At 40.5% G+C, this 27,465-nt stretch overlaps 1 protein-coding gene across 5 annotated transcripts in view; it reads left to right on the forward strand.

The window, feature by feature from the left end:
• Positions 1–27,465, forward strand: part of TENM1 (teneurin transmembrane protein 1) — a 647,679-nt gene that overhangs the window by 435,430 nt on the left and 184,784 nt on the right. For all 5 annotated transcript variants that reach the window (XM_087727833.1, XM_087727832.1, XM_087727835.1 and 2 more), the window contains exons 4-5: positions 5,324–5,561; positions 26,320–26,558. In XM_087727833.1, the coding sequence (XP_087583959.1) occupies positions 5,324–5,561; positions 26,320–26,558 (477 nt within the window). The remainder of the gene's footprint in view (positions 1–5,323; positions 5,562–26,319; positions 26,559–27,465) is intronic.

Below are 27,465 nucleotides of genomic sequence, written 5' to 3' on the forward strand. Positions count from 1 at the left end.
TAAGGCATTCATATCAAACCATCACCTTTTGCTTTTTTATTGCAATATAAACTAGCCATTTCTATAAGGATCTATCAGTCTACTTGGGATAGCTCAAAATCAAAGTTTCATTCTTTTCCACATCAAGCACGAAGTTCAAAAGCTGTCTCCATGTGGAAACAAAAGTATTTATATAACCTTTGAGTTAGGTTTTACATTTAGGCAAGAAAAACCCAAAATGCACAGGTACAGTATAGGTGGTACCTTGCTCAATAGTAGTATGTGAGAGGAAGCTTGGAATCCTAGTGGACAACCATTTAAATATGAGCCAGCCGTGTGTAGCAGCTGCCAAAAAAGCTAACACAGTTCTAGGCTGCATAAACAAAGGGATAGAATCAAGATCACATGAACTGTTAATACCACTTTATAGTGCCTTGGTAAGGCCACACTTGGAATACTGTATTTAGTTTTGATTGCCCCATGTAGAAAAAATGTGGGACTCTAGAAAGAGTGCATAGAAGATCAACAAATATGATTAGGGGACTGGAGACTAAAACATATGAAGAACGGTTGCAGGAACTGGGTATATCTAGTTTAATGAAAAGAAGGACTAGGGGAGACATGATAGCAGTGTTTCAATATCTCAGGGGTTGACACAAAGAAGAGGGAGTCAAGCTATTCTCCAAGGCACCTGAGGGTAGAACAAGAAACAGTGGGTGGAAACTAATCAAGGAGAGAAGCAACTTAGAACTGAGGAGAAATTTCCTGACAGCTAGAACAATTAATCAGTGGAACAGCTTGCCTCTAGAAGTTGTGAATGCCCCAACACTGGAAGTCTTTAAGAAGATGTTGGATAGCCATTTGTCTGAAACAGTATAAGGTTTCCTGCCTAAGCAGGGGGTTGGATTAGAAGACCTCCAAGGTCCCTTCCAACTCTGCTATTGTAGTGTATTGTGTTGTATTCTTTTCTTTAATCAAAGTGGTCCATTTTGCCATTTCAGCCCACCCCATTGGCTTCTGCAACCATTCATCCATGGTAGGAATTGAAGTGTCCTTCCATGCTTGAACTAATTTCTAAACCATATTCTTTTTCATCAAAAGCAATGAACAATAGGAAACTGAATATGTTCCCAAGAAAACTGCAGGGACTAGTCACCTGTGTGAGCAGAATCTCACATTCCTGTGGGCCGTTTTTGTCATGACCTAGTTCTTCAGGTTTTTATCAGTCAAAATGTATATTCAGAAGACTCAATAAAGTGAGGAAGATAGGGCACTTGGGCCTAGTGGTGGTGAAATCTTTCTGCCTCTTATCTTAGTTTTCATGTTTGCGGCTCAAAAAGAGGATTTTAATTTTTTCTTTCCCGATAGCTGTGGAAAGAATCCTGCTAATGCTTCCAGTTAATCTAATCGGCCAGGTTCTGATTACACTGCTTATTATTATGCATTAATATTAATAGCTTCTCAAAGAACATCTTCCAAATTAATTTAGCATGAAAAAGATTTCCATCTCTGATACCCACTTTTTCTTTTTCCCATTCTCTTGGTCACTGATTCTCTCTCTCTCTCCTTCTCCCTCTCTTTCATTTTCAGAGAGAGAAAGAGACTGCTCATCAGTAAAACTGTTCATTCTTTCAAGAATGCATTCATTTCTGAAAAAAAAGTTTCTTGGGAGGAAGGGAGTTTGCTAGAGCTAAATAGTTTCTCCTGTTCTATCTTAATTTCAAATATGTCGATGTTTGCAACATGAATATTTCTTTCAAAGTTTGATTTCCCCCTAAATTAAATTCAGTGTTGGTGAAAGGAAGTTTTTGGTTGACTGAGTAGCAGCATACTCTCAAGTTATGATTGATCTGATAAAACGCGGTGGCTCAATGGCTTAATGATGCTGGAGTCTCAGCTGCAGATGTTCAAGTCCTAGCAGGATGAGCCCTTGCCACTTGCCTCAGCTTCCGTCCATCTAACAATTTGAAAGTGTGTTCTATGCAAGTAGCTAGATAGTGCCACTTAGGTGGGGAGATGAGCTGATGCTCTATGCAGGCAGTCAAATTCCTGATGGCTTTGAACCTTCCTGGTTGTGGAGTCTACTTGTGAGGCAGCTCTAGGAAGGGAAGGGACCTTGGCTGATACTGCAGGAAGAACCATTCATCTTTCTCTCTGGTGCGAAGCCAGCTAACCCTCCTTGGGGACCACACAAGTGTGTCCTATAACAAAGCTTGTACCTTGGAAAGCTAAACTACTATTCTGCAATAGCATTGTGGTCTCCTGGCTACTGTAAGAATGCCATACAACAACAACAACAATTGATCTGATTTTACTCCAAACCATAAACAATACTATAACCTTCAACAAACTTCAACATTCACTTGATTTTTATGTTGATCCTTGTTGTTTGCTGTAAATTCAGATCTGAGTTGTTCTCAGCAAGTCATTTTGGACCTTTTAACGGTATTCCTAAGTATCTTTGGCTATGTCCATGAGGTCATGGCTCAATAGAAACTCTAATCCAGGTATGTCCAACCTCCCCTGGACAACTAGTAATGTGGCTCAAGAAGATAGTAAAAAATTAACATTATGTGATTCATATACTTTAATATAGTACATATCTTATATGTGGCCCAAGACAATTCTTCTTCACTCGTTGCAGCCCACGCGAGCCAAAAGCCTGGACACCCATATGATCCTATGCTACTCCATCTACAAAGACTCTAAACAGACCTTCATTAATTTGATGCTAAGAAATTTCTGGGTAGGGAGCGTGATTTTTGATTAAGGGTACACCTTTCAAAGAAGGACTCAAAAATGTGTCTTCCCATATCACCCAATTTTGTGCTGCCATTATACAAAATTTGCCACACCATTCATTCAGTTTGGAGCTTCTTATAATACCATTTTTATTCTGTTTTATTTTGATTATTTTTAGATCTGAATACACTTACTATTTTTCTGTTGTGGAAAAATGGAGGAAATAGGCCAGAATTCTACTACAGATAGTCCTTGTTTAAAGACTGGTCGCTTAATGACACATTTAAAGTTAAGGCTCCCAAGGGCTAATTAAGACCCAATTTCAAAGTTCCGACAACCAGACACACACAGTCATGTGATTGCATTTTGGGCACTTGAAAACTGGCTCACATTTATAGCTGTTTAAAGCATCCCAGCTAGTTAGTTAGTTAGTTAGTTAGTTAGTTAGTTAGTTAGTTAGTTAGTTTGCTTGTTTGTTTTTTTGCCAGTTTCCAACAATTACTTTGAAATTCTAGCAAAAACACACATATTATGGGAAACTTAATGACTATCGTGTTCGCTTAACAATCATCACAAAAAAGGTTATAAAATCAAGTGTGGTCACTCACTTAATGACTTCCATGACTTACCACCATAATTCCAGGTTCAATTGTGTAAATTTAAGAACTAGCTATATAATATTTCTTTTTTGGCTCTTGCCTTAGTGCTATAATAAGCTGCTTTAATTTGATCCACACAAAAAGAAATGGGATTTCATAAGCATATATTCTGTGAGCATTTCAGTGACAATTGAATTAAGCTCACAGATAGTTTGAGAGTCAGCTTGGTCTAGTGGTTAAGGCACAGGGCAAGAAGCAGGGAGACTGAGAGTTCTAGTTCTGCCTTAGCCATGAAAGCCAGCTGAGTTACCTTGGGCAAGTTCCTCTCTCTCAGCCAGACTCACCACACAGGACTGTGTCAAGGTTACAACTACTCAACCCAAACAAAGCAGAACTCTGAGACTCGAATCCACCTCTTCTTTATTGAGTACATTTGTTGTGACCTGCCAGCAGTCAGCGGAGCTGGCAACAGATTCAGACAGTGAGGAGGTTGGGGAGGAAGATAGGCCAGTCCTGGAGTCTGGGGAAGGCTCTGATGAGGGCTCTGTGTCAGAGGCAGAGAGGGGGCCAGAGCCGTATGCCAGTTATCAGCTGCCTTCAGAGTCAGACATCAATGAGGCAGGCGAACAGCTGGAGCCTGTTCCCAGTGTGCGCATGCGCAGAGTTGCCAGACGAAGGGAACACCTAAAGACCAAGGAATGACAGAAGTAAGGCCACATGTGGATGATGAATGGCCCCTCCCAGAGGAAATAAAGGAGGAGCGGAAGGGGAGTGGAGTTTGCAGGAGACCATTAGTTTGCTTAATTGGTTCATGACTCTTTGAGATTCCTTGCCAGATTTTTGCACATATCGGCCTGGCAACTCTCCAAGCCAGATAAGGTCTGTGACTGTAAATCCTCCCTTGAAAGACTTTGCTGGATGTGAATGAGAAGAATTCACAGTAAACTAATAAAAGAGGTTTTTGTCGGGACAAGGAGTTTGTTTCATGCTCTTGGGAAGCCTCAGTCAGAACGTCATATTGGCACAGATTAAAGGAAAACCAACTCTAAATAATTCTTACGGTTTTGGTATAATTAAAAGAAATAAACCCATCCCCAAGTGTCACAGGTCACGTGGGCCAATTGGCGGGCTTTCTGGGCACTCCTTTCCTGACCGTATCCTTCTCCATGGAGATGATGTTGGTTCCCATGAGAAAGTTCTTTGTTGTGTCTAACAAGGTATTCCAACCTCCTTCCCCACTTCCCCTTCATGTAGCAACTGAGGAATAGTAAAATGGCTTCTGCCATGTTTGGTTCAAAGTTGACAATAGCAATAGCAATAGCAGTTAGACTTATATACCGCTTCACAGGGCTTTCAGCCCTCTCTAAGCTGTTTACAGAGTCAGCATATTGCCCCCAACAACAATCCGGGTCCTCATTTTACTCACCTCGGAAGGATGGAAGGCTGAGTCAACCCTGAGCTGGTGAGATTTGAACAGCCGAACTGCAGAACTGCAGTCAGCTGAAGTAGCCTGCAGTGCTGCATTTAACCACTACGCCACCTCGACAGAAAGTTGTTGTGGGGAAAAGGGGAGAAAGATATATTGGATATGTTTGTCACCTTATGTTATTTGTAAAAAAAGGGGAGAAGCAAATAAATAAAATGTGGCATCTTTGATATATTGACTTAAATGTCTAGACAATATTGTAATCCTTTGGGACCAAGACACTCTGTTCTTTGTTGCTTAAAATAACAGAATAACAGAGTTGGAAGGGACCTTGGAGATCTTCTAGTCCAACCCCCTGCTCAAGCAGGAAACCCTACACAACTTCAAACAAATAGTTGTCCAGTCTCTTCTTAAAAGCTTCCAGTGTTGGAGCATGCACAACTTCTGGTTAATTGTTCTCACTGTCAAGAAATTTCTCCTTAGTTCTAGGTTGCTTCTCTCCTTGATTGGCTTCCATCCATTGCTAGAAAATAATCATTTGGCCTCTTTGTTTTCTTTGCTTTCTCTCTGAATGCAGAAATGCCAGGAAGCCCACGCAACCAGTTTACCTTCAGACCACTGCCACCTCCGCCACCACCTCCCCACGCCTGCACCTGCAGCCGAAAGCCTCCTTCAGCAGCCAACTCCCTCCAAGCCAGATCGCTGACCACCCGCAGCCAGCCGAATCCAGCTGCCCAATCGCCCCCAAATACCCAGGACTCTGTGCATCTGCATAACAGCTGGGTTCTGAACAGTAACATACCACTGGAGACCAGGTAAAGCATTGCAAAATCTGTCCTTGAACACGTCCGCAAGCTGAAAAGTGAGCAGGAATCAAAAAAAGCAGCACAAGATAGAATAATAGAACAACAAAGTTGAAAGGGACCTTGGAGGTTTTCTAGTCCTACCCCCTACTCAAGCAGGAGGCCTTGTACCATTTCTGACAAGTGGCTGTCTTGTCAGAAATTTTCTTGAAAAACTCCAGTGATGGAACACTCATAACGTCTGAAGGAAAGCCATTCCACTGGCTAATTGTTCTCACTGTCGGAAAATATCTCCTTGTTTCTTGGTTGAATCCCTCCTTAATCAGTTTCCATCCATTGTTCCTTGTCTGGACTTTGGGTGCTTTGGAAAATAGGTTGACCCCCACCCCTCCTCTCTTTGACAGCCTCTCAAATATTGGAAGGCTGGTGTCATGTCTCCCCTGGTCCTTCTCTTCACTAGACTAGCCTTTCTGAATTCTTATAACTTCATATATGGTTTAGCCTCCAGTCCCTTGATCAACTTTGTTGCTCTTCTCTGCACCCTTTCTAGAGTCTCAACATCTTTTTTATTATGTGAATGCATTTATGGCCTGTGGCAGCCTCCTGCTAGCACATTACTACATTTTATGACAGTTTTGCCCAAAACTGGCATTGATTCCTGGTTTTTGGCAAAACTGTGGCAATAGTAACCCATTGGTTTGCTTAATGACCACAGAGTTTATTTAATGTCTGTGGCTTTGCTTAATGACTCTTAATGATTTACTTAATGGTCACTATGAACATGGTCATAAAATTGGGCTAGTCATCCATTTTACAATGATTGCAAGTTACAGCCATGATGGACAGGATGCATTATGGCCATAAGTCGAGGACTACTTATGATTGCAACCTTGTATTCCAGGCAAGAATATTGCATATGTCTCCCACTTCCTTAGCCTTTCTGGGCAACTTTCTAAAATATAACAGATGATCATACAAACATGAAATGTAGAGCATTGCAAACTAAAAAAAGGAATGGCTTCATTTACAATATTTTGAAAATCTAGCTGATTATGTTTTTAACTACTTTCTGGGCTTCAAATCAGTGGTAGGTTTCAATTTATTTTACTAGTTTGCACATGCACGCTCATTCTCGCACATGCACAGAAGCGTCCGAGTGTGTGGGAGGAGCCGGGGTGAACCAGCAGAAACCTACCTCTGCTTCAAATCAATGGACAATTGGTTCCATGACCTGAGTTGCATATAGAAAGCAGAATTAATTATTGATCTCAATAGCAATAGCAGTTAGACTTATATACCGCTTCATAGGGCTTTCAGCCCTCTCTAAGCGGTTTACAGAGTCAGCATATCACCCCCACAATCTGGGTCCTCATTTTACCCACCTCGGAAGGATGGAAGGCTGAGTCAACCCTGAGCCGGTGAGATTTGAACCGCTGAACTGCTGAACTAGCAGTCAGCTGAAGTGGCCTGCAGTACTGCACACTACCCACTGTGCCACCTCGGCTCTCTCAGACACATCTTTAGTTGATCAACCAAAGATGCCCCATTGATGGCCTGCTAGACCACAGGAAAGTAGACATTTCTTCTAATTAACTTAGCTAGAAGGAACAGGAGAAGGAATCAGTATTTGTATATGTTGTGTCTCAAGTACAGCGATATGCTGTCAACCTCTTAATTGTGTCAGTTTTATTTTCTTCAAAAGCCTTGATAAGAAAGCCTGTGTAAACCCAGGTCGAACATGTTCCTTCTCTTTTTCTACTTCTATGCACTATAAAGAGTACCGTGAGCTTCTAATTTCCTTTTAACCAGTTTACCAGTCTCAAGACGTGGTGTTCTGTTAAACCAGTGTCAAAAGAGATCAATCGGATATCCTGAATCTGTGTTTACTTAAAAGCCACGACAATATACATTTGTGGAATGGTTTTTATACCTTCAAAATGAATTGAAAGCTAATTGCAACTTGTACATTAGGGAAACGGTGAAGCTGTAAAAGTAACATATGGATAAGCTTCTATGAAGTGTTCAGCAATCCTGGCTTCAGAAGAATTATCCCAATGCTGATTAAAATAGCAAAAAATCTGTCTCTTGGGTTTTGGAAAAGTAGATATAGTAACAGACAATGGACAATATCTTTGAACATAAAATAGAATCTCAATCTCCCTCCCCCCCCCTCTCTCTCTCTCTCTCCCTCCCTCCCTCCCTCCCTCCCTCCCTCCCTCTCTCTCTCTCTCTCTCTCTCTCTCTCTCTCTGCTGTGTAGCTGTATCATGATTGGTAGAGTGGTGCTGATTGGTGCTGGCTGTGTGTCCGTTGTTATTTTGTGTTGTAACGGCCTGGGTGGTAGGTGGGTTTTATAGATTTATAGAAATATGGCAGCTCCGATCACACTTTAAGCCGAAAACACCAGCCTGAGGATGGCGAGTGAGACCTCACCGAAACATTACCAAGACAATCTCAATCTTACACAGGAAAAGACCCGAAACAAATACTGTGGGGACAAGACAGCCCTAACACCCCTCTAGGTTCTGTGGGCATGGCTTGGTGAGCGTGGCAGGGGAGGAATACTGCAAAATCTCCATCCCCATCCCACTCTCCATCCCCATCCCACTCTGCCAGAGGAGGTATTTGCCGGTTCTACGAACTACTCAAAACATCTGCTACCGGTTCTCCAGAACCTGTCAGAACCTGCTGAATTTCACCCCTAAAATAAACTACCATTCACAGCTTGCGAACAGCCAGGTGTGAATAAAAGTTGTTTCTAACGGTTCTCAGTGAATAGCTTGCTGGAGCTTTGTCTTCTGCACTAATGATGTTAGTATGGTAGATAGATAAATATTCTTTATTACAGTCATTGATCAACCAATATTTAGTATGGCAATAAAGCATTTGCAATCCCAAACCACTAAATTGGAGAATTCAACTATCCAACGCATATTTTTAACTTTTCTGAGATATACATGTTCTCTGGCATTGCCTTATCTTTGCCTGCATCATAACCATAACACCCATTTTTGGTACTTTGAACGACGTTATAGAAATATTACACAATGAATGTTTTAATAGGCAGATGCTTACCAAACATCAATAAACTGAGTGAAATGTTGATGTTACTTCTTTTCATTTACAAGAGCACGCAAATAACAAACCACAGGTTCCATAATGTCTGAAAGAGTTGTGGTTCATTGCAACTATAGTAGCAGGAGACAACCAGCTCACAGAGCTCAGGACAATTGGTGGGCAGTTGCCATCTTACCAATAAAGGAGAATATTTGGAGGGTTGAAATGAGGAGCCCTTGAAGACATTTTGCTTCTCATCCAAGAAGTTTCTTAAGAATTTAAGTCCAGTTGCCTTTTTTTTGGGGGGGGGGGGGGGATAAACACCTTTGAAAAATACTTAGTGGTCTCTGAACTTGGTTGTTTTCTTGAAGATATTTCATAAACAGTCAAGCTCAGAGACCACCAAGGATCCTTCAGTTCTTAAGAAGCTTCTTGGATGAGAAACGAAATGTCTTCAATGAAAAACAAAGTCCAATTTGCCTTTGGGGGGGGGGTGGAAGCACCTTGGGGCAACCATGACCTGGATGAAGGAGACTCTCCATAGACAAGGACCCCTCAGTTACCATTTTGCTCCATCTTCTGTTCCTTCCTTAAGGAAGGCAGTTGTTTTACTTAACCTAATCATAAAGCTGGCCTTAAATTTAAGGCAGAACAGATGGTTGCCTTCTTCCATGGCAAACTCAGCTTCACATCAGGCTTCTAAGACAGCAGTCACCAACTGGTGGTCTGCAAAAAAAATTATTTGCCTTTTTTATATTGCACTAATTCAGGGGTCCTCAAATTATGACCAGATACGTGCAATGAACGTTTGTGTTGCTGCAGAGAGTCTCCCCCTTCTGGGTCTTTTGGTGTGAGTTGGAAGGGAGCAGAAATTCCAACTTGGGGTCTGCTTCAGCCTCCTGTGTGGGGCTTTGGGCCAAGGCTGGAGAGAAGTGCCATTGGTGGCAAAGAAGGCCTTGTTCCAGTGGGATTGCATCCTGGCCTGGAACTGGCTGACCATCTCTAGTACCTGGCCTTGCACTCCTGCAGGCCTTCCCTCTGCTTGGAAAGCCTATGCTCACAGCCTTCAGTGAGGTGCTTCTGCTGAGCATCCTTCTTGGTCAGATTCAATTTGAACTGAGACAGCTGTTTTGCCAATTCTTTCTCATAGTGGCTGCTTAGCTCCAACAACTGCTTCATATTGGGGCCCTAAAGATCCTGGGTGAGGAGGCGAGGAGTGTCTGGGAGGGGAGGGGGAGTAGAGGCCAGCAAGGCACCCCTCGATGTGAGTGACATCGAGTTGGCCATGCCTACCCAGTCACATGCCCACCTAGTCACACCCAGCCAGCCAGTCATTAGGCAGATCATATTAGTGGTCCACAGGATTTAAAATTATGAATTTAGTGGTCCCTGAGGTCCGAAAGCTTGGTGACTCCTGCTCTAAGATGAATCAGACCAAGAGAGGCCATGATTACCCAATACATTTCAGGTATTTTTTGCAGAGATGAGATCGGCTTCCTTAAGTCTAATCCAACATTATAGAGCAAAAATGGCATTATCCATTACTTGATCATCTTGGTCACCTTAAATAACCTATAATCTCTTTCCAGAGGCTGCTGATATAGTTTCTACTTAAGCAGAATGCTTAGAGTGTGGGTGTTTGGGAGTTGGTGGGAATGTTTGTTTGTTTTTCTAATTTCAACATAAGCAAAGTCTGCCTTTTTTTTTCTTCTAAAACTGATTTAACGAGATCCACCATAACAGTTGATCTGGAGACAGGTGTTTCCTCCCTTCCCTTTTGCATAGATGCATGAATGAAAAGGAAGAGAGGGAAGGGGTTGGGCAAGATCCTTACACCCCCCAGACACATGAGATGGCAGCTGTTTTACTGTTTCAAATCTCTGTTGTGTAATATGCTGAAATCTATCTAATAGCTATAAGCTGGGTATTTTTGTATTTTTTTTAGGGTCTGTGTGGATGATTTGTAATCTCAAAGAAGATTTAAAGGCATTTATTTCTGTCCCCCTCTAATACAGTGGAGAGATAATTCAGAATGTACATGTTGTGTGCTCCTAGGGAACCAAATCTGATTCTGAAAACTGATTGGTTACCATTAGCTTTAGATATATTAAAATATTAAATATTTATTGAAATAAAATCAGGTCAGGGCTGTTTTTCTGCCAACTGGATTCATTTGCTTTTATAATCACTTTAATATGTTCCTATCCCATCCTACAGTTCTGATGATATTTAGTATGGCTCCTGCTAGCCATCATTATGGTTAAGTGTTTTCACACGGTTTTATCCGAACGTATTACATTTTTTAAAGATCATATGGCTAAATAGTTCCTGGACTAAATGGGCTATACTCTAAAATAGATTCGAGGAAGTAGCAGAAAAAGAGGGAATTGACACTAGGATAGGAAACAGGAAAGAATTACATCCCCTATATATTAATCATCTTTGTTAGAGTAGGAAAATATTTTATCTAGGACAGACTGTATGATGCTCGGTCCCTTCCAGCTTTATAAATCTATGCTTTTTAACCAACAGAGGGAATTTTCAGTTTGATAGTCTGTAGAGATTCTCAGTCATCCAGATCATGGTTGTCCCAAAGATGCTTTTTCAGGAAAGAACTGGTCTTTCTTGTTTTTTCTTTGAAGACATTTCGCTTCATATCCAAGAAGCTTCTTCAGTTCTGACTGGATGGTGGGGAATGGAAGGCTTTATATTCCTTGCAGACAGCAGGACATTTGCATCTTTTGGAGGGTCCTTGAAGCACTTGGAGGTTTATCTGTGTCCTCAGGGTCACCTGAGTGGTGCTTCTTGTTCCTGTAGTCTGCAATTTTTTTCCTCTGGAAATCCATTCCTCCTCCCACACCATTCAAAGGGTGTTCATCCCAAATTGTATGGCTAAAAGCCTGTAGAGATTCTCTGTCATCCGGATCATGGTTGTCTCAAAGGTGCTTTTTCAGAAGGCAACTGGACTTCTTTGTTTTTTCTTTGAAGACTTGTTCAAGAAGCTTCTTCAGCCTCTGACAGGATAGTGGGGAATAGAAGGATTTATATTTTTGGCAGACAGTTTGATATTGCTGTCTTCTAAAACCTCTGGAAGGCCCCCACACCCACTTCTCTTGGTCTAGACCAGTGTTGTTTCCATGTTGTCAATCTTAAGATGTGTGGACTTCAACTCCCAGAACTCATCAGGCAGAATGTTTTAAGATACAGTATATGAGACCCAGTTTGGGCTATTGGTTGAACTACTTCCTAGCACCAGGCTAGAAAGCAGGACATGTGACTTCATATCCCACCTTAGCCATGAAAGCTAGCTGGTCCAGTCACACTCTCTCAGCCCAACCCACCTCATGGGGTTGCTGATTTGGGGAAAGAGTATTAAGTATGTTTGCTGCCTTGAGTTACTTGTAAAAATAATAAAGGCAGGATGCAAATTAAACAAGGTGTGGACTTCAGTTCCCTGATTATTCCAGAATTTGGAATTCTGGAGGCTGACATCCACACATCTTAAAGTTGCAAAGTTAGGACAAATACTAGTCTAGAATTTGTTCTGACCCAGGCTTCCTTAACAAGTATGAAGCAGAGTTTGGATCCCCAGCAAAATCTTTTTTATTTACATGACTGTGAATTCCTTTCATTCACAGTCAGGAAGGCTTGACAAATAGTTTTTCAGAGGAATATTTATCAACATGAACCTTATCTCACTTGGCAAGCTGACAGATACCTAGTTTCCAAATACAGGGCAAGGCAACACTTGGGACAGAGTCTCTTATAATCACAAATGGAACTTTCCACTCTTGAAATGACCAAAGGAACAAATTGTTTCCTGCAAAAGCCCACTCCCCAATCTCTCCTCTTTTGTTTCCTATGGGAATGGCCAATCACCTCCAAGGTGTGGCTTTACTCCCAAGTCGATCCTGCTTTTTGAGTTGTTCTTGTCTTCTGGCAGCTCTGCACATGTGCACACTGAGAACAGTCTCCAGCTGTTCCTCTGCCTCACTGCTGTCTAGCTCCCTCTCTGAGTTTCCCTCAGCCCCCAGGACTGGCCCATGTTCCTCCCCAACCTCCTCACTGTCCAACTCTGCTGCCAGCTCCACTACCTGCCGGCGGGCCACAACAGAATTTTGTTTCCATGGAAAACCCAAAACTGACTATTTATAGAAGTCAAGATTTGGATGGTGGCCTTTCCATTTATTGTATAAAAGCCTGGGAATGAATGCTTGGTTTAGCATTAGTGATGAAGCAAGATCCTCCATTGCTTCAAAGATAACTGGCTAGCTTAGGGGATGGAGTATAAAAGGCATGACGCATAACATTCTCTTCCAGTTCTTTGCTGCCCATCATTTAACATTAGTAGCCTGCAGTAATTGTTTCTCTTTGCTTAATCATAACACTTGGCTTCGCAGGTTCCAACTCCTTTCGCAGGGGGGAGTGGAGGAAGCCGAGTATTAAAAAAGGAATTTGGAAGACAGAAGCGAGATCTTCTTATAGAGGCATAAGAAACAGGAAACTGAAAACCTCGGTTTGTTTCAGGATGCAGGGAAGCTTTAACTCACGGAAGATGGTTTTGAAGATAAGGGATATTATAAAGCCTTTTGCAAGGCTTTGAAATAGACAGGAAACCAATGCAAGGATTTAAAAGAGGGGCACCAGATGGTCAGGATAACAAGAGAAGGAAATTGTAGCATTGGGATAATCCTTAATAGCAAAGGTTGTTGTTTTTCTTAAAAAAAGAGATGCAAGGGAAATGGAAAAAAATATGTTAGCAGAGCAGATTTAAAAACTGTAACATCACAGCACATAAATACAGGCAGGCAGCATTAATGAACAAATAAATGGGGAGCTTTTCTGTCCTTTGAACATTTGGGATAATAAAATGTGTTTAAACTGATACCTAAAGGGCGATAGAAACTAGTCCATCTCTCTCCAGGTAGAAACGTATAAACAAGGCTCAGCGACAGAAAAAGGCTCTTAACTCAGCCATTATCCACCCTAATTTTGAAGAAAATTAACATCCTGGAGCAAAGCCTTACCTAACCTCTTCCAATCCTATTGATGGTACCAAGAACATCTCATTTTTAAAAACAATGTCACGACTGTTTTAAGAAGATAATGATTGTGACAAAGAGCAGAGATAATGTTTTTAAAAACCTGTGTCAGACAATGAAAGATAAAGAAAAAATTCAATTTTTGCACATTCTTGTTGCCATTTTATACATGTAGTCCTTGACAACAATGAAGCTCACAATTTCTGCTGTTAAGCGAGACATTGGTTAAGTGAGTGTTGCCCCATTTTACAATATTTCTTTCCACAGTTGTTAAGGGAATCACTGCAGTTGATAAATTAGCAATCTGGTTGTTAAGTGAATCGGGCTTCCCCATTGACTTTTGCTTGCAAAAGGTGATCACATGACACCCCCCCCCCCAGGACATAAGTATGAACCAGTAGCCGAGCTTCTGAAATTTGATCACATGATCAAGGGGATGCTGCAAAGGTCGGAACTCTGAAAACCAATCATAAGTCACTTTTTTCAGTATCGTAACTTTGAGTGGTCACTAAATGAGCCGTTGTAAGTCGAGGACTACCTGTATAAATTTATTTCCCACCCCCCCATTCTGCAGAATAAAGAACTCAGATTCTGTGTTCTCCATTCTCCTATGCCTGTGTGGTTGACATATGATTTGCCTCATCACTCCGGCTTATTGGTTTTATAGGATCCTTAAACTACCTATTAAGTGGAACAAGCTTTCCATCAGCTGTCACTCTGATAGTTCAGGATCTGGCCCATGGGGTGCATAGATCTGGCCCATAGGGCCACCCTGGAAACAGGAAAGAATTGGCCTGCGGTGCCTCTGCCAGTGAAAATGGAGCTCAGGAGTGTTGCCTGTGAGCTCCATTTTTGCTGGAAGAGGGTTGCAGGAGGCCGTTGCAGCCAAAACTGGAGCTCATGAGGGCTGTGGGAACCCCTTCCAAGCTCTGTTTTTGCTGGCAGAGGGTTGCAGGAGGCTGTCGCAGCCAAAAACAGAGCTTGGGAGTCCATTTTAACTAGCAGTGTGCTCAGGCCACCACAGGGGCCCCCAACATGAGTGATGTCAAGCTGGCCATGCCCACCTTGGCCACACCCATTCTGCCCCCCCTTATGATCAAACACAACCCTGAATGAAAACGAGTTTGATACTCCTGTTCTAGTTCCTCATTCTCTAGACCATGGATCTCAAATTCGATCATGTCACGTGATGTATCATGATCTATCACAAAAAAATTTTTTGCCTTTGCGGAGCCGGGGTGGGCATGGCCTGCATGTGACACATCTGGCCCGCAGGATTTGCCAGTTTAACAGGCCTGCTCCAGCCAATTACTGGGGAGAAATTCCCATAGAACAGCACAACTTCCTTCTGAATGGAATAGCATTGGATTGCATTTTGAAGACTTGTGTAGATGTCACCAGTGTGCCTACGTCCCTGTTCTACTGTCCCATTGATATGTACTCTTTTTATGTGTTTATGGCTATGTTTTGCTTATTTATATCCATTTATTTGTGCCATTTTTTCATGTGTTTTCATACCTGTTTCCCTGTACTTGTTGGTGGGTGGGTGGGTGGATGGATGGATGGACGGACGGACGGACGGACGGACAGACAAATGTAGTGCTAAAAGATCCTTCAGAATTCTGATTTGCCAGTAATGAGCAAATGTGTTGATGCCACAGGAAATCTTCAGGATAGCAATAGCCATGGGACTGGCTGAACTAGTCAAGAACACTGTTCCTGATTCCAAATTACGCCATCTGTAATTGAGGTGCTGAACTAGGAGTTGGACTATCTGTGTTGTGTTCCTGCCTTTGGCAGTGGAGGCCAATTGGATGACTTTGGATCAGTCATAGCTTCTCAGTGTTAAGGCAGAAGGCAGCAACAAACCACTTGCAAAAACGTTGTCATGAAAACTTCAGGAACTAGTCTTTATAGTTAGGACCAACTCAAAGCCATGCACACAAATGCATGTGTGCGCACACACCCATTGACTTACTACATTTAATAATAATAACTATCAACCCCCTCACCCATTTTATTCTATAAGAGTCCTAATTCACCAGAAAAGTGACCCAAGGTCAATGCAATAAGTGTATAAAACTATATATTTTATGCTTGACTAGGAATTATGTGTTGGGTGTGATCATCCCCAAAATCCATTGCTGCCCCAGACTGATGGCCAGGATTGAGTGTATAAAATGAAACATCAAGTGATTTATTTCCCAGGGAAAATAAAACAACTTAGACAGTTGCAACACTCTCCTGAGCTAGAAATTTTGAAGGTAATTATCAGGCAGATGTGACACTTCTGTTAATGAGTCATTACTTTCCTATTTTGAAACAAAAATGATGGCACTGCTTAATTTTGCAATGCTTTGGGCTCTCTATGTGTTCTTCTGACATGCTTCTCGTACGTGGCATTTTCTGTCTAATTAAACAATAACTCTCACCTCACTTGGGGCACATCACCTTTTTAAAAGGCATGCTGAGACTTAGAAGTTCCATCTGACAATCCTTGCATTGAGATTTTTATGGTGCCCGGATGGAAGAAGGGTTGACTGAAAATAATTCAGAAATCTCCGCTATAAAGCAGCACCATTAAACCTGATCATTACCCCATCAAGCTCATTTTTTTTCCAGTTGATAAATGTATGGGCCTTCCCCTGACTTAAGCATTCATGCTACAGCAAGTGGTCATTTGAGTAAGTCTGTCTGTCTGTCTGTTTGTCTGTATGTCTAGCACTGGTATCTATCTAGCATTGATTATACTCAGGGAGTGCCAAGGATCGATCTATCTATCTATCTATCTATCTATCTATCTATCTATCTATCTATCTATCTATCATCTCTCTCTCTCTCTCTCTCTCCCCTCTCTCTCCTGTCTATCGCCTATCTATCTGTCTGTCTATCTATCTAACCTCTATCTATCATCCATCTATCTATCTATCTATCTATCTATCTATCTATCTATCTATCTATCTATCTATCTATCTATCTATCTATCTATCCATCCATCCATCCATCCATCCATCCATCCATCCATCCATCCATCCATCTATCTTCTCCTTCTTTCTATGTATCTATCTATCTGTCTGTCTGGCCGTCTTTCTATCATCTATCATCTGTCTATTATCTATCTATCTATCCATCCATCCATCTATTATCTATCCATCCATCCATACATACATACATACATCCTTCCTTCTTTCTATCTGTCTGTCTGTCTGTCTACCTACCTATCTCTATATGTCTATCATCTGTCTATTATTTGTCTTCCTGTTTCTACTGTTTCTTCTGCTTCTTCTTCTACTACTAGGAGATTGTAGGGAGGCTGGGAAAGAAATAGAGAGGAAAGCAAAGCGGCAAAAGAAACAGAGTCACTTGATAGCTTTAGCTCATAAACAGGAACTTGGTCCACAGGATGAGATGTTTCTGGGAAGAAAGATATAAGATCAATCAAAGAGACTCCACCTGAACAAACTCATTATACATAAGAGTTGGAAATTGCTCTTGCAGTTTCCAGGTTTTTGTATTTATTTCCCAGACTAGCAAGAAAGATATTTCACTGATGGTTGTTCAAGTCGTCATCAACGTCCTCATTTAAAGGGGTACAGACTAGGCATATACATATGTTAAGCTCTAACATAATTTGCTAACACACAAAAGCTTAGAGTTGGCTAGAACTGAAAACTGTAGTTTAGAGAAAAATATGCTTAAAAAGCCCAACTGTTTCTGGCGTAATTATCTCTAAAGGAGGCAAAGTCATAAACAGAGAAACTGTTGGTAAAATAATGCAGACAATTACTGAGACTTAAAACTGGAAATAAACAGTGTTCCATTGTCTTGTAAGGTAAGTAAGAGAAAAGGTAGACTATTATGTAGCACTGCTGTTTTCAATCAAACCCTTTCAAATTTGTATACGTAGACCCGTTTTTTTAAAAAAGTCAACTCCACAGGTTTTGAGGTTTTTTTTTAGAGTCCTCAGTTATTCTTGTGCTGCTTAGAAAATCCTTTCACAAGAAAACTACAATGAGAAAACAAAAGGCACTTGATTGACTGCAGTTTAATAGTAGCAACCACATCATTGCATTTCCATATACAAGCTTATCAAACTGAAGATTGAAGAAGGAAAAATATTGTAAAAATAATATCTAAAACAAGCTAAGCTTTCGGTGAAGCCTTACTTACAAAGTCAACATAGGGACATAGAACTCTGGATTGTGGATATGGTACCCTGTTTCCCTGAAAATAAGACCTCCCCGGACAATAAGCCCAATCGGGCTTTTGAGTGCATGCACTAAAATAAGCCCTCCCCCCAAAATAAGCCCTCCCCGAAAATATTGCAACACAGCAGCAGCCATGAGGTGATCACATTCGTTGCCTTCTGCACCTCAAAAATAATAAGACCTCCCCGAAAATAAGGCCAAAATAAAATAAGAACCTGTCTTATTTTCGGGGGGGGAACGGTAGTTTTACAAGAAATATTCCAGTGATTTTAAATACTTATTGACTTGTTTGCATTGACAAAAGACTCCTGCATCTGACATGGGCAACCTTATAAATCTAATAAATAATTTCTTATTTTCTGTATTAAAAATGTATGTATGCTTCCACCCATATATACACACACAGGGAGAGAGAGAGGTCATTCTTTGTATAAAGGTAATACATATTTAGTTATTTACCCTTTGTGGTTTACTTATAATCTTCTGTAGGAAAGTTTATTTGAAATCCTTTGGAATAAGTATAACTTTCAGGGTATGGGGGGAAAAAACATCATTTTGTTGGTTTTCCTGTGTTTATAGATGCCTTTGTCCCTTATTTCCTTGCATCTTCCACTTTTGGTGACAATGGACACAAAGACACAATTTTTGCTCTTAAAGGAAGAATCTTCTTCAAGTCAATCTTGACTCTTGGACATGTCCTAAGCTGCAAAAGTCCATTTAATAGACTTCTTCTGGTCTGTTTTTTGATGTCCTAGTCCTGTGATGGCGAACCCTATGGCACATGTTCCATAGGTGGCACACGGAGCCTTCTCTGCGGGCACTCAAGCTGTCAGCCAGCTCAGCTCCACAGTGGATGCGCACGCTCCTCCCGCCGGCCACCTGATTTTCAGATCTCTACAGTGTATGTGGGAGAAGGGCGCACATGCACAGGGGACGGGCAGGTCTTGCGTACAAGCACAGGGGGTGGGGGGAGCATAAGGGGTATGGCATCTGCCTGTACCCTATTTTTGGTCCTGGGAGGCTTCAGGGAGGCATGCTAGTCCCAAAACAGGGAGCAGGGGGTTCGTCAGGCATGCGCATTGGGGTTCAGCATACATGTGCAGGGTGTGGGGTGCATTGCATTATGGGTGTGGCCATGCACACACATGGTTGCACATGCGCACATGATTTTGGCACGCGAGGAGAAAAAGTTTAGCCATCACTGTCCTAGTCCTAGAATTTTCTATGAATATTCAATTCAAGCACTGAACCAGTTGGACCTTGTTTAACTCCTGAGCCAAGACCAGATCAACCTGGTACCACCATCTTCTGAGGCTTATTCCTACTATCAACCTCAGCCCAAGGAGATGAATCATCCATGGGCTGAACATCTTTTTTTAGTGAATTGCCAAATTACTCATCCCCTTCCTGGGGCTTGCTTTCTGCTCCCTAACTTGGAAAATATTATTTATACCTATTCTTGTCTCTGGCAGATAGCAGTTTTTGCCAGTTGCCCATCATCACAACAATGATAAGTCCTGTAAAACCAGGCGTTATCATGATAACTATATCGTGCTCTTTAATAATTGATATGAGCTTCCTTAATTCAAGAGCCAAATAACATTACTAATAGTTGCTTAATCATTAATAGCATTACTATCACTTGCTATTTATACTTACTTCTTTTGTAGATGTTTTAATTATAATCTTTGAATTGTAAACCACCCAGAGTCACCTGGTTGAATTGAATATATAGGAAATGAATGAATGAAATGGTTGCAAGAGAAAAGCTTTTCTATAAAATATGTTTTTAAGCTCTGAAATAATAAAATATTGCAGAATTCCATTGCATTTAATGTGATAGATGCTCTTCTGATTAGTTAAAAGAGCTTTTGTGAAAATAAGAGACCATCTTTTTAAAAAAAAAAAAAATATTGGCATATGTTGCCAGAATGGTGTGTAAAACCTACGGCTTGCTATAGCATAAATACTAAGAGCAATTAATTCACAAAAACAATGTTGAAGAATTAAATACATCTGTTTCATGCCCAGATTGTCATGCTCAAGAATTCCCTGCTATATATTCCTATGAGTGTCACTCCATGCTCCCTTCATAACAGAATAACAGAATATTAGAGTTGGAAGGGACCTTTGAGGTCTTCTAGTCCAACCCCCTGCTCAGGAAACCTGCTGCCTCACTGCTCAGGGAATCCTATCCCATTTCAGACAAATGATTATCCAAATTATTCTTTAAAACTTCTAGTGCTGAAACATCCACAATTTCTGGAGAAGTCATTCCACTGATGAATTGTTCTCACTGTCAGGAAATTTCTCTTTAGTTCTAAGTTGCTTCTCTCCTTGATTAGTTTCCACACATTGCTTCTTGTTCTACCCTCAGGTGCTTTGAACAATAGGTTAAGCTATTCTTCTTTGTACCAATCTCTGAGATATTGGAACACTGCTATCATCTCTCCCATACTCCTTCTTTTCATCAAACTAGACATACCCCATTCCTGCAACCGTTCTATATATGTTTTAGCCTCCAATCCCCTAATACTCTTTGTTGCTCTTCTCTGCACTCTTTCTAGAGTCTCAATATCTTTTTTACATTGTGGCGACCAAAACTGGATGCAGGATTCCAAGTACCAAGGCATTATAAAGTGATGTTAAATATTTATAATATAAATTATAAAGTGGTATTAAATCATGCTGTTTATCAGAGGTTTCTAATTGCAATAGCTAGCAACAAAGAGAAAGAAGGAAAAATAGCAGTATTTGGATTAAGGAATGCAAAGTTTTCCATTACAGTGTGTTGTTTTTGTCTCTACCAATAGGTTATATTTATAAACCATGGAAGAAGGGAAAAAAGGTTTCCTTGGATAGATTGGAATCTGTTCCCTTCCAGGCACTACCTGGAGGAAAAAAGTGTTGATTTTGTTATTCATTTTTGCTGTCTTTGTAGACTGTATATATAAATATTCTGAGTTGTGCTTACATATTATAAACGCCCAAACTGCTATTTTCAGCATTTTTGCTCTTGTGTAAAGATTGCCCCATTTTATCAGACAGATAGCAAAGGCATCATTGATGTGTTAAAATAGAGCTATCAACTCTGCATGTTTTCATCCAGATTGATAAAGGTTGGATTTATGAGACTATTGTTACTATCTAAGCACCACCATTTTATGGCAATAATACTCAGAAAATAAATAACATTGTCCTGGCAAAGGAATGCTAATACTCTTGTTGAACTAGCAATTTAAAGCAAATTGTAGCCAGCAGTTCTTTGAGGGGCCTAACTTAATGACCATCTTAGCTTTTCTAAAAATAATACATTTGCCACTTCTTATCGACCCATTCAAAATCTCTACTTTAAAGGACAAATGAAACTGATTTCTGATTGACACATTTCCTTAGCCATTTTCAAGCTGCTCTTTTTTATGTCTGAACTTTTGCTATTAAGTTCGAGATCATTCTGAATTAATTTTGCAATTATTGTTCGTTATGGAATGACAAATATATTCAGAATTTTGTGGGGAGGGGGAAACCAACCCCCTTATTGGCATTCTTGATTGGCATGTGACTGGCAGCAATCTACTTTGGACATTTGTTAATGGAAGAATAGATAGCCATGTTTTGAAGAAAATGGGGAATAAAATCAAATTGCTATCTTTTCTCCAAAAAATTATCAGACCATTCTCAGAATGAGAAAGAAAGCCCAAACAGAATTTACCATATTCTTCTTCTTTTTCCATATTCTGTTGCTGGTGTTGCTTCTTGAAAGATGAGTGAGGGATTTGCTGCAGTGGTGGGATTCGAAATTTTTTACTACTGGTTGTGTGGGTGTGGCTTGGTGGGCGTGGAAGGGAAGGATACTGTAAAATCTCAATTCCCTCCCAATCAACTGGGACGTGGGAGGCAGAGAATAGATGGGGGCAGGGCCAGTCAAAGGTGGTATTTACTGATCCAAACTACTCAAAATTTCCACTACCAGTTCTCCAGAACTTGTCAGAACCTGCTGAATTTCACCTCTGCTTTGCTGGCCTCTTGCTTCAGAAATGCCTTCCATCAGATTTCAGAACAACCATATTTTTTCCCATTGTGCCAAGTATGTGTACATATATTACTCTACTTACAACTTTTTAAAATACATTTTTAATTTATTTATTATTTTTACAAACATATTATTGCGTGAACAGTGTGGCACCTGGGTATATATACATTCTAATACAAATAAAACTAATAGCATTAGTCATTGTTATTACTTTAAACCAACTAACATATTTCTAATAGTAATACATTTTTATTGCAATCTGTAACTATTGATTGTTCCATATGTTCTCTTATTATTGCTCTTATTTTATTATATAAAAGTGTGTACACTAATATTCCCCTTTTCTCTTATTTATATTTTCTTATTCTAACTTTTAATCATAACATTCTTTGTTAAAAAAAATTCTTTCTTTCCTACTTAACTTTTAATCATGTCACCTACCTAAAAACAAAAAGAAGGGAGAGAGAGAGGAAAAGAGAGCAAATCAAAACAACACCAACATTGAAAAATCATGTATCCAGCATCTCTTACCCGCTTTAATAATTAATTGCTAGGCTTTTTTTTTATTTTTGACGTGTCTCCCATATTCCTCTCTAAGCTCTTTATGTCTTTCTACATCTGCTTCCTGGCTGTTCAATTTGAGTATTTTTTCCACCTCTATCACTTACAACTTTTCATTTAGAGACCATTTGAAGTTACTGTATCTAAACCCTTCTTTTTTGCAAAAGTCTGCTTTCAACATTGTTTCTGGAGAGCAGTTTTACATAAGAGCTTAGATGAGCACCGCCCCCTAGAGTCGGGAATGACTAGCACATATGTGTGAGGGGAATCTTTACCTTTATTCCAACAACTGTTACTCATTTGTATAGTTTTTGAACTATCCTGTGAAATATAAGGGAATATATAAAATTAATAAAATATAAGGCATAATGTGGCTGAAGTTAAGACCTTTTAAGTCTCATTGATTACAGTGGAACAAGTAAAAAGCAAAGGCTTGTGTTTTCAACACATTGATATCTGCAGGTTTAAATTCTTTTTTCATGGATTTCGTAAGAAAATTCATGTATTAAAGTATGTAGATATTGGCATTTCAGTACCCAGATTCACTCTTTTAGTGTGTAAATGGATGTGTCGATTTCAAAACTGCAACGGTAATTGTTGAAAATATAGATTAAATCTTTATGCAATATTAACTTCTTCACACACAGGCAAACACCTCAACTGGGTAAATAATTAATCAGACACTGCAGTTAATATTCTGTTACATATATTTCTCACACTTAACTTCCCAGTAATTTCGTGTTCCAATTGTTGATGAGAACTTCCCCTTACTTTTATCAATGTTAGTAACATCTTGTGATATCTCAGTAGATAATGATTCTACTTTTAATATTGCTTTAATTAACATTATCATCATTACATAATAACATTGTCATTATTATGAGTTATTATCTCATAATAATTGAATCCAAGACAAAATCTAGTTATCCCTGTCTATAGGGCTATTCCAGATTTTAATATCTCTTTGATACATCTTGATGTCAATGTGTAAAGAAGCCAGAAAACTTTGAACATAATATATATACCACTAAAGCTCTTGTTTCTATCATTTTAACTGCATAATAGGGCAATGATTTTTGAACCAATATATCTCAAATGGGCTAATTCACAGAATGCAAAAAAAAATCCAGGATCCATATGCCAGAGGGAATAAAGTTTGGGGAAATTACTGAACATTTGATTAATAAATATTTTTTAAAAATAAAGTAGCTGCTTTAGCTGTGCTGGGCTGCAGCTGTAGTTATGTGATGTTCACTTTGAATGTTCTGTGACAGTTTCCCAGCCACTCTTGCAATCCCTTGCTCCCTCCATCCAGCAGCAACCAGTTACCTGCTTGCTAGGAAGGGAAGGGAAATATATTCATTATCTCCCAAGGCACCGTAAAGGTAGTCAATGTTCTGCCTTATTTTTTTAAAAAAGAAATAGTAACTATTATAAATTATAAAGCAAGGTATATATGCTTCTAGACGTCCACAACATAATTTCAGAGAAACATATTTACAAAAGAATTTCTTCCAGAATTTGTTGACTTTCAAATATGTTGGACAACCTTCAGAACTTAGTGTTCAGTATACAATAATATTAAAAGGGATGTTGAAGCTGGCAGTTGCTTGCATTCAAACAGTACCCCTGCAAATTGTCAACATGTGCTTATTGTGTAAGCCTGGAATCTGCATGCCCACAGATGCCTATGCTCTCAAACTGATGAGATGCTTCTTACAGCATATTGAGAATAAATCAGCATCTAAAAGTAAATTTACCATGAAGCACAGCTGGGCTACCACCATGGAGATTAAGAAGCAGTTGGCATTTCTTCTGGGTGAATGCCAAAACTGCCCTGAGGATTAGAATATGTCTTCAGATATATTGCATGGATTGTGCAGCAAGATATGATGAAATGTTACATGCTGTATAAATAAAGCACTTAATATTTCCTCACTGGTTTTCTCTTTTGATCAGTGCTACTCTCTTGCACCATTAGTGCCCCGCAAAAGAAAACCAACAGCAATCACCCTCTCTTTATAGGGTTTGCAATTGTTATTAATTCAACATTAGAAATGATTTGCATTAATTGAATAAAGAGCATTCTGGAGTCTTGGTTTAGAAGCCAGTTAGCTTATGGCACTTGAAAGTGGCAGGACACCCAACGTTCTTAGAGAAAAGAGTACAAAAGACATTAGAAATTGGCAATGTTCTCTGTGATGTTCATATGAGCTGTAGCAGGGCTTGATTGGGGATGCAGGGGCAGAATGGCTTAATGATGCTGGAAATAGCAGCCAGAAATGGTCTGCATTCCAGCAGTTTGAGCCCAGCTCTGCAAGACGGAGTGGGTGCCCATTGCTCATTCCCTGGCTCCTCCCCACTCAGCAGTTTGAAAGCATATTACAAGTAGATGAATGGGTACCACTTCAGTGGGAAAACCCTAGCTGCACTTGTGTGTGCAAGAGAGCAGAAGCCAATGCTGTACCTGGCCAAGACAAGGCAAGACGAGACCGGCGGAGGAACTGAGAAGAGCCAGCAAACTGAGCATCACTAGTCAGCTGGTGTAAAGCTAGTTTGCTTTCCGCGGTGCAGTAAGGATAGGTGCGCAAATGCCAAACAGAATGAACTGGCAATTAGGTTGCCAGGACTGCACAGTCTCTGGCATTTGTAGATTTCCCTGACATGGTAGGTCAGTGATGACGAACTTTTTCGGCACCAAGTGTCCAAAAGATTGCATGGAAATGTTGCACACGCTCATCAGGGCCGTGTTCCGGAAAAGCCAAATGTCTGGGCTCTAGTGCTCATGCGTGCCCAATGACCAGCTGGCCAGCATGCATGTTCAGGCTGGTTTTCAGCACTGTCGCGCAGGCGAAGGAATCGTGATCCAGAAAAGCCAAACTTCTGTGTTCTGGCACGCATACACACCCGACAATCAGCTGCCCGGCGTGCATGTGCACAGCGGGTTTTGGCACTAATGTGTATGTGAAGGACAGCTGAAATAAACCCAGAAGACAAACAGGCAGGGCCATGCATGCCAGGCGACATGGCTTCGTGTGCCACTTTGGGCATGCATGCTATAGGTTCACCATCACACTGGTAGACCATACACTAAATAAATAAGGGCTTGATTGCTAAAGTTTGATAAACAATGATTGTCTCTTAAAATTTGGAATTATTTTTACATGGAGGAAATTAGACTTGAGCTATCAAATATGAGGTTGCCCAGTGTCTGAAGACTGTTCATCACTGGCCAGAAGGTAACTCCAAGGATCCATTTCTTTCTATGGATGCATCAGAAGTTTTATAAACTCTAACCCAGCCTTATGAAAATTTATTGAACGAAAGAGGCCATGGAATGTGAAATATGCATTTTTCCTAATGCATGTTAAACAGATTTCTCAAAATCTAATTTAAAAAGAAAATAGTAAAATGCAAACTCAGAGTACATAGGCTGCAGCTTATGTTTATTAAAAAAAATGCATAATCAATGGGAAAGGATGTGTTTTATACTTTAAAAAATGCAATCAGAAACAGATTTCTCCGTAGTAAGCTCTATTGAATGGAATTAAATTAACTATTAAGGGAACATGTCTACGGATGTGCAGTTAATAATCCCATGCATTCTCTGTATGTGAAACCATTCGACCTGCCCAATGTATTTCCAGCACCATGGACAGCAAACTGGACCTAATAGCATCATCATTTAAATGCTAGGATTATGAACTTGCATCTGCATATCCGATTTGCATAACTAAGTCACAGCATTTGCATAATGATGTCGTTACACACATTTCATTGTTGGCCCTCGCTGCAAATGCCCCTGGGGTTTTTTTCTGCCTTCCTCCATCTGGGTTTTTCCAACTTAGCTCTTGGTCTTCTTTTATCTAGGCATTTCCTGTTTAAACATGGATCTGGATCTTCAGCGATTTTCAGTGCTGCCAGTCAGAACTATCCTCTGACTTCTAACACAGTTTACTCACCGCCTCCCAGACCGCTTCCTAGAACGACTTTTTCACGGCCCGCTTTCGCTTTCAACAAGCCTTATAGATGTTGCAACTGGAAGTGCACCGCCTTGAGTGCGACGGCAATCACAGTCACACTGGCCCTGTTGCTTGCTTATGTTATTGGTAAGTCCTGTTTAGCTTTATTGCACCTCTTGTTCGCACTCCTGTTGCTGAGATTTTGGAGGAAGAATTAGATGTTTAGCTCATTATTCAGAAGCAAATCTTGTGGTGCAGTGGTTAGAGTGCAGCACTGCACAGCTACTTCTGCTGACTGCCGGCTGCCTGCAATTTGACAGTTCAAATCTCACCAGGCTCAAGGTTGACACAGCCTTCCACCCTTCCGAGGTGGGTAAAATGAGGATCTAAATTGTAAACCTCTTAGAGAGGGCTGTAAAAGCACTGTAAGGCAGTATGCAAGTCTAAGTGCTATTGCTATCAATAATAGACAATGCAGTTGTGATGTTCTTCTTGCACTTATTGTTCCTTTTGCTTTAATGAGTGTTACAGAGCTGTTTTTGTACTGATATGAATATTATGTCCATAATGTGTGTGGCTGTAGAAGACAGGTCAAAGAGATGCTTCCAGGGAGATGGTTAGATAAAAATCAGTTTATCCCACGTCGGAAATGTGGACAGAGGAAGAAGCTCAGAAGACACCTTCCCTAGTTTCTTGGGATGTGTAGAGCAATGATGGTGAACCTTTTCGGCACCAAGTGGCGAAAAGGAAGGTTTAAGGTTTATTGCATTTATAAGCTGCCCTATTCCCCGGAGGGACTCAGGGCAGCTAACAAACCCAAGGGAGGGGGGTAGTACAAACAAGGCAACACAACAAACAAGATACAGAGAAAAAAATTAAAAAATAATCAACAGTCACACAATTCGAGCGGGGAAGGGAACTCGTCAACCCCAGGCCTGCCAGAACAGCCAGGTTTTAACAGCTTTACGGAAAGCCTGAAGGGAGGTGAGGGTCTGAGTCTCCACGGGGAGCTCGTTCCAGAGGGCCGGAGCAGCCACAGAGAAGGCCCTCCTCC

This window comes from Thamnophis sirtalis, unplaced genomic scaffold (genome assembly GCF_051295495.1).
Source record: "Thamnophis sirtalis isolate CommonGarterSnake01/CBP01778 unplaced genomic scaffold, rThaSir2_p1.2 scaffold_13, whole genome shotgun sequence".
Lineage (NCBI taxonomy): Eukaryota > Metazoa > Chordata > Lepidosauria > Squamata > Natricidae > Thamnophis > Thamnophis sirtalis.